The sequence below is a fragment of the Hibiscus syriacus genome, unplaced genomic scaffold, assembly GCF_006381635.1.
Source record: "Hibiscus syriacus cultivar Baekdansim isolate YM2019G1 unplaced genomic scaffold, ASM638163v2 tig00111276_pilon, whole genome shotgun sequence".
Lineage (NCBI taxonomy): Eukaryota > Viridiplantae > Streptophyta > Magnoliopsida > Malvales > Malvaceae > Hibiscus > Hibiscus syriacus.
In genome coordinates, this window is record NW_024063043.1 from 1,425,431 (window position 1) to 1,443,867 (window position 18,437).

An 18,437-nucleotide genomic window follows, 5' to 3' on the forward strand; every position below is an offset into this window, starting at 1 on the left:
ATTTTTTCGAGTATCTCACGAGTTTTTCGAGTCGAATATCGAGTAGTTCGTTTCGGCTCGTTAAGAACTCGAGTCGAGCTTGAGCTCGAGTCGAGTCCATTCGATCCGAGTATTTATCGAGCTTTGATCGAGTCGATCTCGAGTAGCCCGCGATCTGTCTCGTCTCATTTACAGCTCTACTCACTATTCCAATTTATAAAGCACTATGACAAGATAAGAACTCTTTAAACTTAGTGCAGAAATTAAAAGAGTAGAGATTAAATTGGTAAAGTAGAATACCAAATTTAGTCAAAGTGTTGAGTTAATCGATTGACGGATTTGGCCAAGAAGGGGGTGAATTGGCAATTAAAAATTTGGTGGTAGCTTTTGCAGAAAATTGAAAGTAATTGCACAGCGATTTAGAGTGGTTTGACTTTCTCAATCAAAGTCTACGTCCACTACCTTAGCTATCCACACTACGGATTTTCCAACAAATTCACTAATTTGTTCTTTCTTTTGAGGCCAAAGAGATAACCTTACAACACCCTCAAGAATATACCCCAATTCTTGAGAACACTCTTTCCCAAAGAGAAGATTACAAATTTGCAAACTTACAAGGAAAACCTCACAAGGTAAGATGTTTGCACAATTCTAGAACAAGAAAATAAAACTCAAAGATAATTACAAATGAGCACAAATGGTGTTCTTGAAAGCAAAATGAATATTGAAAGGAAAATTGGCTTGATTTGCACAAACTTGGTGTTTGATGCTTTCTCTCTTGTTTCTCTATAATTTCTTGTTGATCAAGGGCTTCAGAACTTGTTTAAATACACCTTGAATCACTTCTGAACGTTGGGGATAATTAATGAAGATCATATAGCCGTTTTAGTGTGAAAGCAATTAATAAAACAGCTTGGAGCGTAGGGGGAATCGGTTCCCCCTCATAGGTAATCGGTTCCCTAAGTGTAAAATTCAAATATTTCGACCGTTGAACAGGGGGGAATCGGTACCCCCTATGGGGGAATCGGTTCCCTTCGAGCATTCTGGAAATCTCGGAGCCAAACCGTTCAAGGGGGAATCGGTACCCCCTTGGGGGGAATCGGTTCCCTCTGAGCAATCTGGAATTTTTGGCTTTGAAATGGTTCGAAATACTTTGAAAGATTATTTTAAAATTGATTTAAGATTAAAACTTAATTTTACACTTAAGTAAGGATTAAAAATGATTTTTGAAATATTTGGAGTAATGTTTTGATATTCGAATAATTATATCGAATATACTTAGAAAATCATTTGGAAAATCTTAAAATTCATTTAACTTAATTTGTTATATCGAAATATCAAAATGTTTTCAACAATCTCCCCCTTTTTGATATAACAAAACATTTTAGTAATTTTAAGATTTTGAAATCAAGTTTTGAAATTACTCCCCCTTACTTCAACACTTCTCCCATTTATCATTTAAAAACACTTTAACACTTCTCCCCCTTTTTGTTAAATCAAAAAGACATTTTAAAGAGTTTAAACAAGGTTTTGAAATCAGTTAGCCAATTGATTATATATAATATAAGCTGCTAAGATCATAATCAAGAGAAACGTTAGCCATTAGTTCCATAATCAATATTCATAAGCAATGTGATATGGCAAAATTGGTCATATTGCTAATAATGATGTAAATGATGCAATAATGAATAAATCACACCAAACATATAAGTTCACACCATCCATAAATCCAAACAAATTTACAATCCACAAATTCAAACATTCCAAAATAATCAAAATGTTAAAACAATAAGTTTGGAGTTCAAAGCAAAATATAGAATCAATCATCCGTAGGAGGATTGGGAGGAGGCAAACGAGCTCGCATAGCGGCCATCTCGTGTAAGAGTGCATCAATATGTTCATTCATTGAAGCGTTGTTTGTTCGCATCTCTCAGAGAATTTCTAATTGTTGAGCTCCCATTGTGGATAAATGGGACTCTATAGAAGTAAAGCGCGAATCCATGGTCGCATATCGGAAATCAAATATCTCCATAAAGGATTGAAAATATGAAGGCATTTTAGTCGATTGTTGTGCGTGCTCCTCGGGTTGCTCAGGCTCTTCTTCGGTTTCATCGATATCCCTCATTAATTGTTCAAACTCTGGATCTTCGTCAGCTTTGAGTGGAGCTCGTGAAGAACTAGCTCCCGGAGTAGTTGCAGAAGATCGAACCCATTCACCGGATTCTTTATTTTTGACCCATCCCGCTCTTGTTAAAGAAAGAAGATTGATTTGTTTCTTAAGAGGAAAGGAGGCATCTAGACCAACTCGAAGCTCGGCTTTATAAAAGAGATTACTAAGGATACAACCGTAAACTAGTGAAGAACAAAGTTTCTTATTTGGCACTAGGTTAACGGTTTCAACAATCTAACCAAAGATAATCTCGGAAAGGTTTATTTTTATATTGTGTTCAAAACAATGCAACCACCAAAGATCTAAAGCTCTGAGAGTAGAATAACGACCCCCGGATGGTCAAAACCACCAAGTGATCTTAAGATGAAGAAAAACGCTCATGAAGATCTAGAACACTTGCACTATCATTTCGTTTATATCGTGAGCCTAAAACTTGTTTTTCATTTGATAAACCTTCATTATCCAAGCCTAAGGCATTGGCTATGTAAGCCGGATCAAGATGGAAATATTGACCTAGGAGGTAGGAACGTACTCCTATGGTTTTGGTTTTGTCACGATTTTTGATACAAACGGCATTACAATAGAAGATACGAACAAGTTGATGATAGACAACGGGTTCAAGTTCGAAAAGTTTATCAAATTTCCATTCGTGCAAGATAGGGAGATATTTAAAGTTAATAGCAACCATAGCTTGAAGAGATGGGATACGTTCTTCCCTAATCTTATACGAGTCAAAATATTGGTAAAACCAATAACGATAATCTTTAGGACCCGGTTGATTGAAACAAGAATTTTGGATAGTCAAGTTAGGATCAAGATTTGGAATAGGATTTTGAGGAATAGGAGGAGGATTTGGAGGTGGATTTGGTTGACGACTAGAACGACTAGATGAAGACCTAGCACGTTTAGGATTAGACATGGTGAAGCAAATCAGAATAGAATGGATAACCTGCAATTTTAAAAACAAATGTATGCAATTCAATTAATCCCAAAACTCAATTGAGTCCTCAATAGTTCAAGGTTCTCTAAATCAATCCTAATGGGCAAAGTTTTTGAAAAACTTTTGAAAAATATGGTTTTAAGAAACAATATATGTATAGTTTTCATAACAACAACATAATTTAATCAAAACACAATAATTTGAAAAACAACAATTTTTTTTTTAATTTCGAAAATTTAAAATTTTTGGAAAATTCTTGTGTTTTTGATGAAATTAGTTGTAACATCTAGTTTCTAATCACTAAACAATCAATGCCCGGTCACTATTTCAACCTAGAACTAATTAAAACTAATCCTATGTTCAAAATTAATGAAATATAGAGTTTAGAAAAATTTACCTTGAAAGATGAAGATTGAGGGGATTTAGATGTTGTTTGCACGATTTTAATGATGATTGCAAGTTTAGGAGATGATATTTGAAGTGAATTCTGATTAAAATCAATAATTTGAGGTAAGAATGGAGATTTGAGTGTTTAAGGGTGAGAAACGGCTTGAAGAAGGGTTTTGGGAATTTTGGGGTGTTCTGCCCGATTTTAACAGAACCCCATGGGGGTATCGATTCCCCTGTGGGGGGAATCGATTCCCCTTCAAAGGGGGAATCGGTTCCCTCATGGGGGGATCGATTCCATCTGCACCAAAATGCTAAAATCCGATTTTTAAGCACACAAAATACTAAATTAATCTTTTCTAGTGGTATAGGCAACTCATATATTGAAAAATAATTATGTTCAAACAATTAAATTAATCTTTAATCAATATTTGAACATAAAATTAATTTTTCATCAAGAATCATAAACTCCCCCTAACTAATAGCAATGAATGCAATCAAAAATTACTACTATGAGCATTTTTTAGTATTTATTAAAAGTGCTGAATTATTTTAAACACTGAGTGAAGATAGGTCAGTTAAACCTAATTCTCTCCTAAGTGTCCAAAACCTTTCCTTATCTAAGGGTTTTGTAAAAATATCCGCTAATTGATGCAAAGTATCAAAAAATTCTAGAACTACATCTTCCTTAGTGACATGGTCTCTAATGAAGTGATGTCTAATTTCAATGTGTTTAGTTCTAGAGTGTTGTATGGGATTTTTAGTGAGACAAATAGCACTAGTATTGTCACACTTGATAGGAATAGTACTTACTTCAATTCCATAATCAAAAAGTTGTTGTTTCATCCATAAAACTTGTGCACAACAACTACCGGCTGAAATATATTTCGCTTCAGTGGTAGATAATGCAACACAATTTTGTTTCTTTGAAAACCAAGAAATCAGCATATTTCCAAGGAATTGGCAAGTACCGGAGGTGCTTTTCCTATCTAATTTACATCCTCCATAATCCGCATCAGAGAAGGCATGCAAGCTAAAACTAGAGTCTCTAGGATACCAAAGTCCTAAACTAGGAGTGTCCTTAAGGTATCTAAAGATTCTCTTAACAGCTAGTAAATGTGATTCCTTAGGACATGATTGAAATCTAGCACATAAGCAAACACTAAACATAATGTCCGGTCTACTTGCAGTTAGATAAAGTAAAGAGCCAATCATTGACCTATATAATTTAACATCTACACATTTACCTCCTTCATCTAAGTCAAGCTTTGTTGAAGAGCTCATTGGAGTGTCATGAGGTTTCCCATTTTCCAGTCCAAACTTCTTGAGCATATCTTTGACGTACTTAGCTTGATTAATGAAGATTCCATCTTTTCTTTGCTTGATTTGGAGTCCCAAGAAAAATGAGAGCTCCCTCATCATGCTCATCTCAAACTCACTTTGCATTAGCTTAGAAAATTCTTGGCAAAGAACATCATTAGTAGAACCAAATATTATATCATCAACATAAATTTGAACTACTAATAAATCTTTACCTTTATGCTTTAAAAACAATGTAGTGTCAACCTTTCCTTTTGAAAAACCTTTTTCAATTAAAAAATTTGACAATCTTTCATACCAAGCTCTAGGAGCTTGTTTTAAACCATAAAGAGCTTTTGTCAATTTAAGAATATGATCTGGAAATTTTGAATCTTCAAAACCTGGAGGTTGTTCCACATACACTTCTTCTTTTATAAAACCATTTAAAAATGCACTTTTAACATCCATTTGATATAATTTAAATTCATGAAAACATGCAAATGCTAATAACATTCTAATTGCTTCCATCCTAGCTACGGGAGCATATGTTTCATCATAGTCTATGCCCTCTTCTTGAGTATACCCTTGAGCAACAAGTCTAGCCTTGTTTCTCACTATATTACCACTCTCATCAAGCTTATTCCTAAATACCCATCTAGTACCTACAGTAGATTTATTACTAGGCTTTTCAACTAATGTCCATACTTTACTTCTCTCAAATTGATTTAATTCTTCTTGCATAGCCATAATCCAATGTTCATCATTTAATGCTTCTTTAATATTCTTAGGCTCTATGCATGAAATAAATGCAACATAATTACAAATATTTCTAAGAGAAGATCGAGTTGTTACCCCTTTGGATGGATCACCTATAATCTCACCACCCTTGACATAGTTGTACTCTCTTGGATAAGATACTTCCTTTTCTTCAATGGTTGGATTCTCAAGAGGATCATGAGTTTCCTCATTTTTCGTTTCTTCCTTTGATGATGGTTCTCCAACTTCATGTCTAACATCATTTGTATTTATAATACCTACATCATCATTCACACAAGAATCCTTCCTTGGAAGGGGATTATCATCGAAAACAACATGTATAGACTCTTCTACAACTAAAGTTCTTTTATTAAATACTCGATAAGCTTTAGAATTTAAGGAGTAACCCAGAAAAATTCCTTCATCACTTTTAGCATCAAATTTGCCAAGGTTTTCTTTACCGTTGTTTAAAACAAAACATTTACATCCAAAAGGATGAAAATAGCTAATGTTAGGCTTTTTATTTTTGAAAAATTTCATATGGAGTTTTCTTTAAAATTGGCCTAATCATTACTCGATTAACAACATAACAAGCAGTATTTGTTGCTTCCGCCCAAAAATATTTTGGCAAATTATTTTCACAAAGCATGGTTCTAGCCATTTCTTCTAAAGTTCGATTTTTCCTCTCAATAACTCCATTTTGTTGAGGGGTTCTAGGTGCTGAAAAATTATGACTAATACCATTAGAATTACAAAATTCAATAAATCCAAGATTTTCAAATTCAGTGCCATGATCACTCCTAACACTAGTTATAGAGTAACCCTTTTCATTTTGGATTATTTTAAAAAATGTGATGAACTGTTCTAATGCTTCATCTTTAGTACTTAAAAATAGAACCCAAGTATATCTAGAATAGTCATCTACCAAGACAAATGCATATTGTTTTCCACCCAAGCTAGTAGTCCTAGTTGGCCCAAAAAGATCTATATAGATCAATTGTAATACTCTACTAGTTGATACGTCATTAATGGATTTAAAAGAAACACGCTTTTGTTTTCCTTTAGCACAAGCATCACAGATTTTATCATTATCAAATTTAAGCTTAGGCAACCCTCGAACTAAATCACCTTGAATTAGCCGTTGCAAAACACTCATACTAGCATGTCCTAGTCTCTTATGCCATAACCAACTATCATGTTCATCTTTAGCAACTACGCTTAAATTAGTCATATCAAAAGAATCTAAATGCACCATGTAAAATGTTCCCTATTCTATGACCAATAAGCATAATCCGATTAGATGCAATGTCAATGACTTTACAACTATTAATTTCAAATAAGACATTGAATCCTTTATCGCATAATTGACTAATACTCAATAGATTATGCTTTAATCCATTCACATATAAAACATTCTTAATTTGTATGGAAGAGGTATTACCTATTGTACCAATACCTTCAATGTGACCTTTTGAATTGTCTCCAAAAGTCACTTCTCCTCCATTTTTGGCGTTAAGCTCAATGAACCGGCTTTTGTCTCCGGTCATGTGTCTTGAGCATCCACTATCAAGGTACCATGAATTTAAATTTGTTTCCCGTTCCTTGTAGCAATGCTCCTTTCCCTTAGAATCTTCCCCAAATGCCATCAAGCACAAGTTAGCTACTTCTTGTTCCTCTTCATCGGAACTTTCTTCATCGCTCCATGTAGCCACATGAGCCTTGTGCTATTTATTTGATTGACCATTTTTCTTCAATTGTGGGCAATCATATTTAACCTGCCTTGGCTTTTTGCATTCGTAGCAAATGAATGGGTCCTTCTCTTTCGGTTCATTTTTTAGGCCTTCATTTCGTTTGAATTTTCTTCCTCGATAAGGTCTCATCATTTTTCTGAACCGTTTGGCAAACAATGCCATTTCCTCGTCATCGTCATCATTATTCGAATCACTCTCATCTTTTGTGGATTTGAGAGCAACTCCAATGTTTTTCTTCTTCTCCTTCTCCTTTGGTGTCTCGTCAATTTTGTCAAGGTCCACCTCATCTTCGAGCATCATTTAATGAGTGAGGAGTGACTCAATTAGCTCTTCAAGAGTTAAGGACGTTAAGTCCTTAGACTCGATGATTGCCGTCTTCTTTGATTGCCACGATTTTGAGAGGGAGTAGACTAACTTCCTCACAAGTTTTTCATTTGAAATGATCTCTCCATATGATTTGAGACCATTGACAATCGTTAAAAATCTATCCGTCATAGCTTTGATATCTTCATTTGGTTTCATCCTGAAATTTTCATAGCTATGCGTTAGAATACTAGTTTTAGATTTCTTTACCTCATCGGTACCTTCATGAGTGACTTGAAGTTTGTCCCATATTTCTTTGGCGGTTGTACACGATGAAACTCTTTCGTATTCATCTAGTCCAAGAGCACAAAAAATGATATGGATGGCTTTGGAGTTGAGCTGGAACATTCTTGTCTCTCCTTCACTCCACAACCTTGGATGAGTGAGAGGTTTGATGTATCCTTCTTCTACAGCATTCCATGCTCCCATGTCACTTGCTTGAATGAAGTACATCATTCTATTCTTCCAATAAGCATAGTTAGCTCCATTGAAGAAATGAGGCTTGTTCACGGGCATCGAATCGAGATCGGAGTCGAAGTTTGAAGCGGAGGCCATTGATGACTTTGATAATCGATATAACTCTTCCCGAATCGACTCAAGAGGCGATTAAACCTTCAAATGAGTTAGGCTCTGATGCCAATTGTTGAGTTAATCGATTGACGGATTTGGCCAAGAGGGGGGGTGAATTGGCAATTAAAAATTTGGTGGAAGCTTTTGCAGAAAATTGAAAGTAATTGCACATCGATTTAGAGTGGTTCGACTTTCTCAATCAAAGTCTACGTCCACTACCTTAGCTATCCACACTAAGGATTTTCCAACAAATTCACTAATTTGTTCTTTCTTTTGAGGCCAAAGAGATAACCTTACAACACCCTCAAGAATATACCCCAATTCTTGAGAACACTCTTTCCCAAAGAGAAGATTACAAATTTGCAAACTTACAAGGAAAACCTCACAAGGTAAGATGTTTGCACAATTCTAGAACAAGAAAAGAACACTCAAAGATAATTACAAATGAGCACAAATGGTGTTCTTGAAAGCAAAATGAATATTGAAAGGAAAATTGGCTTGATTTGCACAAACTTGGTGTTTGATGCTTTCTCTCTTGTTTCTCTATGATTTCTTGTTGATCAAGGGCTTCAGAACTTGTTTAAATACACCTTGAATCACTTCTGAACGTTGGGGATAATTAATGAAGATCATATAGCCGTTTTAGTGTGAAAGCAATTAATAAAACAGCTTGGAGCGTGGGGGGAATCGGTTCCCCCTCATAAGGAATCGGTTCCCTAAGTGTAAAATTCAAATATTTCGACCGTTGAACAGGGGGAATCGGTACCCCCTATGGAGGAATCGGTTCCCTCCGAGCATTCTGGAAATCTCAGAGCCAAACCGTTCAGGGGGAATCGGTACCCCCTTGGGGGGGAATCGGTTCCCTCTGAGCAATCTGGAATTTTTGGCTTTGAAATGGTTCGAAATACTTTAAAAGATTATTTTGAAATTGATTTAAAATTAAAACTTAATTTTACACTTAAGTAAGGATTAAAAATTATTTTTGAAATATTTGGAGTAATGTTTTGATATTCGAATAATTATATCGAATATACTTAGAAAATCATTTGGAAAATCTTAAAATTCATTTAACTTAATTTGTTATATCGAAATATCAAAATGTTTTCAACACAAAGTATATAAAATATGTGATGGTTTCTTTAAGGCTAATATATTAAATATTATGAATGAAAAAGTGATAGACATTAGTGCTACTAAAAGGATGATTTGTGGCCTTTAAGTATACTCCTAAATAGAGAAAATGAAAGAAGTTGTCTATCCTAAGGAGTTGTTGAAATCTTTTTGTGAAATATTCGAGATAATTTTCCTGCTATAAGGAAAAGTTGAAAAACTCCCCATAATATTCATAATTCCCTAAACACTTCTTATGAAGGACTAGGAAAAACTGAAATTCATTTGAATGAACAAAGTCATAGAGGACTAAAATAAGATATAAAGAATTTCATAATCGTTTGAGATTATGAATATTAATCTTATTGATTTGTAACTTCTCAAATTTTGATAGTATAATCATCTGTAAACAATATTTGAGTTTGTTAAAACATAGTTTTATAGTTAAAACTAATAACAAACTTCACTCAAGTATGAATGAGTAAATGTGCAAGAGAATTTGTTTGCACATTATCCAAGACACTTATTGATTTATTTCTATCTTAAAATGTTAAAAATGTGGGGTGTCTTAAAATGATGATTAAAATCAGAGAGGAACCTAATTGATCCGCTTACTAAAAGTTAAAGTCGGAAAATGGTTCTTGATTCGTTGAGGGGATGAGTTTAAAGTCCATTGGTTGAGGAATTCATGGTGGATACCCAACTTAGTTATCTAAGTTCAATGTGGTCAAATGAACCCATGGAAAGACTAATAGTGTACATTTATACCTACCTATCCCTATGACGAATAATATACATATACAGGATGAGCTTAATTGCTCTTAATAAATTCATAGCCCATGCTTTGTGTGGTCTTAGTGAGAAAGATTTGATGAATTTACCGATTTTTTGGTTGAATATATATTCTTAATAAGTTCATAACCCGGTATTGAGTGGATAGTTCTAATCGCGTAGGACTAAATGAACTTACAACTAGAGAGAATGAGTTTTATTAAAACTCTTAATGAATTCAAACTCAAGTGTTTGAGAGTTCCTAGTGAAAATGACATATTGAATTCACCAATTAATGAGGTTGAATATTTATTCTTAATGATTTCTTATCCCAAAGTTTGGGTGGTTCATTTAATATGAACTTGAAGAAATTCACTATACCCATTATGAGGATGAGCTATTGAAAAATCTCTTAATTATTTAATAGCCCAGTTTGGGTGGTTTATATTGACATAAACCTAATACAATAAACTATGTAAGTGAGAAGGATTAACCACCTTCTATAAAAAAATATTGGGCTATTTTTCTAGTACACTTACTAGAATCCTAAGGAAATAGGTCTAAACATATATACACTCTTGTATATACTCTTTGTAGACTCATCGAGGAATTATATGGATGACGGAATTAGTTGTGTCTTATGAGTTCACCCTAATCTTGGAAAATTCAAGATTCGTTCACTTATCTAAGAGAATAATTATTCATTATCATTATGTACTAGTTTCAGATACGTTCACTACTGCTTAAACAATTAATCTTGTTAGTGCTCTTCTCGTGTTTTGTCTCCAATGTTCTTATTTTTACGAAAAAAATATTTCACATTTGTGGGGGATTGTTGGTTAATGCTCAATTGTAACATAATTTTAAATGCTATTTAATTCTATTTTAAATAGCCTTAAATTGTGCTTTTAAAATGATGATTTTACCCCGAGCAATATCTTTCCTTTTACATTCCAAAATAGCATTTGTTTACTTTAGAAAAAGTAAACACTCTCATAGAGTTGTTTTAAGTTGAGAGAAGAGTAGTACTATTGGAGTCTACTTCATCTTTAGAGTGTACGAAATTTAGTGAGCCGTGCTAACTTTAGATGGTCATTCGTCCATTGTAGCGATTACACACATTGAGGCGAATTCACTTCTAAGACAGTAGTTAATACTACGACACAGTTAATCGATTCTTTGTTAAAATATTTTATTTAATATTTTTCGGTTAGTGTAATGCTTTTTTTGCATTAGTCTATTTTCCTAACATTCTTACAATTGCCTTGAAAAGATGTCAGGTCTTACCCTACATCCTCGATGCTTGTTTAATTGTTTGACTTGGCAGTGGATGCTTGGTCTCTTTTCCTTTTACCAGTAAGTTAGTTAATTCAAGCTTTGTTGCTTTATTGGTGTCTGGAATTTCTATTGAAAATCATTGCAGAGTGGCCGGTTTGGAAAACTCAACAAAATCTTCCCACCGGAATGGGACCTTGGCAAAGGCGCGTAACAGTGGGATTAACGTCCCTGGTTTTTCCGATGACACCATTTTGCACGTAGAGATGAAAACAATGGTAACCCCCATTTGCATAAACCATTATTATCTTATGTAAAAAGATAGTCCCATCGACAACATTTCTTTGATATCCCCAGTTTGCATAAAGCCATAAACTTGCCCATGGAAACTAAACAGTGATGATGGTTATGGTGAGCTGAAGCTAAAGGCCAACGACAATGAGAGGCGAGGTTGAGATCTACAGAGAGAGTAGGCGGCGACAGTACAGATGATGGGTTGGTGGGAAAGTTGGTTTTAGCTTTGGAACCGCGGAGGGATTGAACGGCGGCGGCATAAGCTAATGCAGCTTCTTCCAATGTGTCAAATGTACACAACTAAACTCGCGTTTTCTTCCATGGGTTGTGTATTTCAGCGGCGTACCTTCCCAATGGCCTCTTCCTCACTCCTCTGTAGTTTCCTTCACTTGAAGAAGCCATGGGAGGGAAACAAAGAAAGAATAAACTTTTTGGCGATGAAGTTGTTAGACAAAGAAAGAGATGTGAGAAGCTAGAAAGATTTGTGTGCGAAACTAAACTGTTTTTGGTGAGAAGAAAAAGAAGAAGACCCATGAGTGATTATGGTGGTGAAGAAGAAGGACATGAGTTACACGTGGATTATTTTTATTTTTATTTTTTAATTATCAACTCAGACTTCGATTAATAGGTTAATAAACGTTAACGATCGAGAGATTTAAACCGAACGGATCGATAACGTTAGTGTTTTGAAAATCGGACCGGATCGACCGGTTCAACCGGGAATCGCTGCCTAGTCCGGTTCAATCTACACCAGTTGAACCGCTACTAGTAAACCGACCAGAACCGCTGAACTGTTCGAACCGAACCGACTGAAAACTGAAAAAAACCGCCAATTTTGTTTTGTTTTTTTAAAAATTAAACCAAACGACGTCGTTTGTTAAACGAGCCAAGTCGAACTCGAGTATTGCTGAGCTTGACTCGAACTTGAAAACTTTAAAAGTAAGCTCAACTCGACTCAAACTCACGAGCTAAAAATTATCAAGTTCAACTCGAACTCGAAATATAATATTGAAACTTGAACTCAAAAAGGCTTGAACTCAAAAAAAAAATTAGAAGCTCAATTGAAGCCTAAAATTCGAGTTTGATTGAAGTGAAAAAATAGTTTACTCAATGCTCACCAAAAGGCTCCATGATTTTGAATGTCAAATTATCTCTATTATTTATAGAAGTTAGTTGGAATGCTCTTCTATGTTTCTTAGCTATGTGGGATTATTTTGTTCTCATATTTTTACTCTTTAGACTTTTGGGATGCTCTTCTATGTTTATTAACCATGTGGGATTGTTTTAAAAACAATTAAACCAAACAATATCATTTTGTTATGATTTTTTTAGCCCCAAATTTATTTTTTGATTATAGTTATATAATTATATTTATTATTTAATATGTTTTACCTTAAATATTATGTTGTAGTTAATTTGAATCATTTTGTTTCACTTGATTTTATGGTTTTTAACTTATATATGTTATGACTTGTTTTGAATATAACTTGTGATATAAAAAAATATTTTTTATTAAATATTTTTAGTATTTTTTATTTAATTTTTTAAATAATTATGATGTCGTCCGGATCTTCCGACTGGTCGGACCGGTTCGACCGGTTGAACCAATGAACCGGTAGCATGGCCGGTTCGCTAACCGATCCGATTCTGAAAACCATGGATAGCGTAATGGACCAAGCGCATTTAATTTTAAAAAAATTAGTTACCAAAATTGATTACACTAAAAATAAAGGGGACTACTAGCATAATTTATCGAAGAAAAAAATTATAATTTAGACATTTTTTATTAATCCTAAGTTTAAAAGTATATAATAAATGGTATAGAAAAGGGGAATAGAAGAGTTTATCATTTTGTTCATCGGAAAGAAAGATATGGAGGTCTACAAATTAGAGAAGCGAGGTAAGCTCTTCATTTTAACGTTGACCGGCGAAGACGAACACCGCTTAAACCCGACCCGAGTTGACGCGATCCGGTCAGCACTTAGCCGAATCCGCTCCGACTCAAACTCACTTTCCGGTTCTGTTCTCATCACCACTGCTCACGGCAAGTTCTTCTCCAACGGCTATGATCTCGCCTGGGCAGGCTCTTCACCCGACAAGATCCGTTTATTGTCTTCCAACCTCCGAGATCTCGTCGCCGACCTACTTTCCTTTCCCATGCCTACCGTCGCCGCCATCACTGGCCACGCTTGCGCGGCCGGAATGATCTTTGCTCTTTGCCATGATTATACTGTTATGAGGAAAGATCGAGGGTTTTTGTATATGAGTGAAATGGATATCGGGCTGAAGATTTCGGCTTGGTTCATGGCCGTCATAAGGTGATTATTACTTCAGAAAATCTCATCTTTCTTTCGACATCTCGGTTGAATTTTTATGTCATTTTCGAAATTTTTTAAAGTAAAATTATAGGTTTTTCTTCCAGAAGCAAATAAGATTCAGTCAAGATTTGGATTTGGATTTCTTTATTCAAACATTCATTACCAGTTTATTGATTTCAGATGCAAAATTGGTGACTCCAGAGTACGACGAGACGTGGTGCTGAAAGCGAGGAAATTAACGGCGGAGCAAGCTGTAGAGAGTGGAATTATCGACGCTGCGTTCGAGACAGCGGAGACGACGACGGAAGGGGCGCTGGAATTAGGGGAGAAATTAGTTAATAAGGGGTGGGACGGCCAAGTTTATAGTGAAAACAGAAAGCAGCTTTATACAGAGATTTTAGATAAGCTTGGATTTGATGAAACTACAGATGATGCTAAGAATGTTGCAATTGCAACATCCAAAATGTAACAACCGTGGTGTTACTTTTATCTTTTATTTAATCAGTAGCGATTCTAGTTTTGATATTAGTTGTGGATTGTCGGTTATACATTTCTTTTTAGTTTTATAGTAAAAATAATTTTGTCTTTGTGATACGTTTATATTTACCTTTGTGATACGTTTATATTTATCTTTGTGACACGTTTATCTTTGTTTTTTGACAGTTTTCAGTTGTTTGGCATTTGTTTTCGTTTTTCTTTTTTTTTTAGGGTTAGTTTTGACATCGTCACGACTGATCAAGATGGTGTTTATTTGTTATCATGTTGGTCTTTCATATTTTGGACCTTCGGATTGATTTGGATACGCGTTTTGCGTTCGTGGATAATTTTCTAATGTAACACGACTCTGATTTACGATTTGTCAGAGGTCTTTCAGTAACTTCATCCTCTTTTATGGTTCGTTTATCAATACAATTAGATTTGTTCGTATCTTTATTTTGTTCGAACTTTTTGATTAGGTTTTTTTTAACATTTTCCTTCTTTGGTCCTTATGTGATCTAGGTAGCTAGTTTTATCTCAATAATAATAGAAAAATATCATAGTTATATTTTAGGTTTACGATTATTATGGTAAATCTTCATTGTAATTTCTAATATTTTCTATTTCTAACAAAAATAGTGACTTTCTATAACAAAAAACAAATAGGTTTAATAGTAGAAGAAAATATTATTCTCCAAAAAAAATTTAAAATTTAAATAATTATATCTTCAAAATTAATATATATTTTACTAAATTAAAATTTTTAAATTATATTATCTTAAAATATTCTAGAGTATTAAAAGAAAGTAGCAAATTCTTTTAATATTTACTATGCATTTTTTCGGTGAATTCAATGATGGTGGCTAATAAGTTTGTTTCTATCACGGCGTTATTATAAATATAAACTCTCTTTAAATATTTTTTTAGAAATAAACTTATGTCATATTGGTTAGAAAGATAACCCTAAACTATACATGTAAGATACTTCGTATTTTGTGGAAAATAAAATAAAATTTTACGTTTTACAAAAAAATAAGTTTTATACATTTATTATTATCTTTATCTAACATTAAATAATTTTATCTAAAAAAATTGATAGATCATTCACCGTATAAAACGTAAGGTACATTAAACATGTTTTATAGAACGCGATATAATCCTAAATAAACTATTTGAGATTATTTTTCTAACTAATCTAATAATATCTAATAGAGGTTTTTAATATAATGACGTATTCTATCACGGCCTCCGTAATTTTCGAAGTGAGGACAGACCATTTGTAGCCACATAAAATACTCATTAAAAGGGCTACTACCATAACCGCTTCTATTTAATTTTCTTTTTAAAAAATCTTTTCAAAAACAGTAATTTTTACGTTTTATCTTGGCATTAGGCTTTGTACTTTCATATCTTAAAATTTCCGAGGGATCTTTTGATGAGACCACAAATGTATTTTTGTTTATGCTAAAAACCATGCAGCTCTTTGATTTAAAAAAAAAACCCTTTTGGTTATTATATGGAGTAATAGAAGTTTGAGAGTACACACCTACATGAAGTAACCAAAAGACGGCACATAAAATCAAATCAATTTTTTTACTACAATTACTCATTTCATCATTAATATATTACATAAAAGAAAGATTTAACACAATTCTTTATTTTTATTTTAAACACAAAACCAATCAGGGGTGTCAGAAAACCAGATACTCGTTTTAATTATTATGTCCTAATTTAGTGAGCAGACACCCCTGGTTGACTGTTTACCGAAGGCACATGTAATATACTAGAGTTGTAAAGTTATCATTATGTATAGGAATATAATCTTTGCACTTTTAGACAGCTTGTGCTTGTAGTTTGGTGGTAAGAAAGTCACGTTGTGTCCGTGGAAGCCTTGGCTCGAATATCAGCAGCCACAGAAACTGTTACCATATTTTAAGGCGATTCCGGCTTTACTACAACTATTTTTATTATGCGTTGATGATTGATGATGCTCAACTAGGATCATTTGCCAATCTTGAACGTGCTTTTATAATAAATATAATTTTTCGTTGAATAACCATAAGTCCTATAAAAATAAAATTAAAAAAACGCCCTATTTTTTCCTGGCCTTATTATTTTGATTTTTTATAATTCAAAGACTAAATTAATAATAAAATAAAAAATGAAGATTAAATTTGTCATTATTCCAGTTAAAAAATAGGTTAAATTTTAAAAATTAAGGTAAATTATAGGATTTGTCACTTTCGTTTAAATTTTGAACACTTTTCGTCACTTAATTTAAAACCATAATATTTAATCACTTTCATTTTTATTTCATTAAGATGTGATTATATTCATTTTTATTTAAATAAAACGTGATCATTTATCTTATCGACTTTGAAATATCTAGTCACTGAAAATTTTGACTGTCGTTAGTAAAAAAATTAAATAAAAGTAATCACGTCTTAATTAAATAAAAACTAAAGTGATCGAATATTATATTTTTTAATTTAGTGAGAAAAAGAGTGTAAAACAAAAATGATCAATCATGTAATTTACTCTAAAATTATCATATGATCCTACTATTAGCTATTTAACTGTGGAACGGACATGTTCAAAGCTTAGATTATTTGTCATAGTTTGAAAGTGGGTTTTTTCCCAATGCGGCAGGCGGGTTATTTGGCCCAATAAGGCATTCCATAAATTATTTTGGGATCTATTGTATTTTCTACAGTACATGGTGAACTCGACACCTCGAGGTGACAAGTTCAATGAGATATAAATTTTTTTATTCCGTTCCTAATATTTTAATATTTCCTTTGGAACTCCTCACCTCGAGGTGACGAGTTTCACCCCCTTTTTTTTGCTCTCCAAAATATGGTTGACTATGCTGAAAAGAAAAAAATACAAACTTAGAAGATTAGCATGAGGACGTAAATAGAACTAATCTTACGAACACCATAAATATTAAATAAAATCATTAACATAGCAATATTGATTAAGAAGTTTTAATATTCTTAATCAGTAGACTTGTTAGAAGTATTACTAAGTTCTTCAATTTCCCATTCTTTTTGTTGTTGTCATTCACATACGAATTTGAACCATGCTTCTGGGTCTCCATCATCTATGTTTTTTTTCTTGGTCATTTGTCTGAGTTGATGGGACATTCGAGCTGGAAGCAACATCCTAAATGGTACAAGCAAGGTCGATATCATCAAACCCTACAAACAAATCAATATTAGAAAAATAATGATAGGAATATATCTCAATCATGCCAGCAATGTCTACATAATCGCTTAGATGAAACCTCGTGCATGATACTAGAAATTTATAATATATGGAAGATACTCTTCTACTACTTCCTAGTAAAACTCTTGTTTCTCTACTGAACTTCAACTCATGTAGTTAGATATTTTTTGGGAAACACTTGGTTTTAGATTTGCAATCGTAAAAAACAGTTGCACAAATAGTTGACATGTTTGAAAAAAACTCAAGCTTTGGAAGTGAAAGATTGAAGGTTTTATAGTTTTTTTTGGCTTCAATATCATAGTTAAATTAAATGGCTTTCAACTCACACATATTAATAGTTGCTGAAGATGTTAATGCACCACTATTTCACTTGTTTTCTGAACAAATGCTTGAATTCTGCATTAAATGACCTCTAAAAAGTAGCTAAAACAGTATATTATTTTTGTAATAAATTACATCTAAAAAGTAGCTGAAACGATGCATTATTGCTGCAATAAATGACCTATGAAAAGTATTTGAATAAGTGAATAATTTGGTCTGGTTAAAATACATATTTTTTATGATTTGAAGTGACAATTAAACAATGAAAAGTTTTTTTATTTGAGTTGATATATCACTAAGAAGTTGCAAAAGATGATAATGCAACATTATTTTCACCCGTTTTCTGAATAGTTGCTTGAATTCTGCATTAAATTGCATTTGAAAAGTAGGTGAAACGATGTATTATTGCTGCAATAAATGACCTCTGA

At 33.4% G+C, this 18,437-nt stretch overlaps 1 protein-coding gene across 1 annotated transcript; it reads left to right on the forward strand.

Moving 5' to 3' along the window:
- Nucleotides 1–13,485: 13,485 nt before the first annotated feature.
- On the forward strand, nucleotides 13,486–14,474 carry LOC120157731 (enoyl-CoA delta isomerase 1, peroxisomal-like). The gene is made up of 2 exons (XM_039168777.1): nucleotides 13,486–13,983; nucleotides 14,164–14,474. The coding sequence occupies exons 1-2, from the start codon at nucleotides 13,538–13,540 to the stop codon at nucleotides 14,450–14,452; spliced, it is 735 nt and encodes a 244-aa protein (XP_039024708.1). The 5' UTR covers nucleotides 13,486–13,537; the 3' UTR covers nucleotides 14,453–14,474.
- Nucleotides 14,475–18,437: the final 3,963 nt, after the last annotated feature.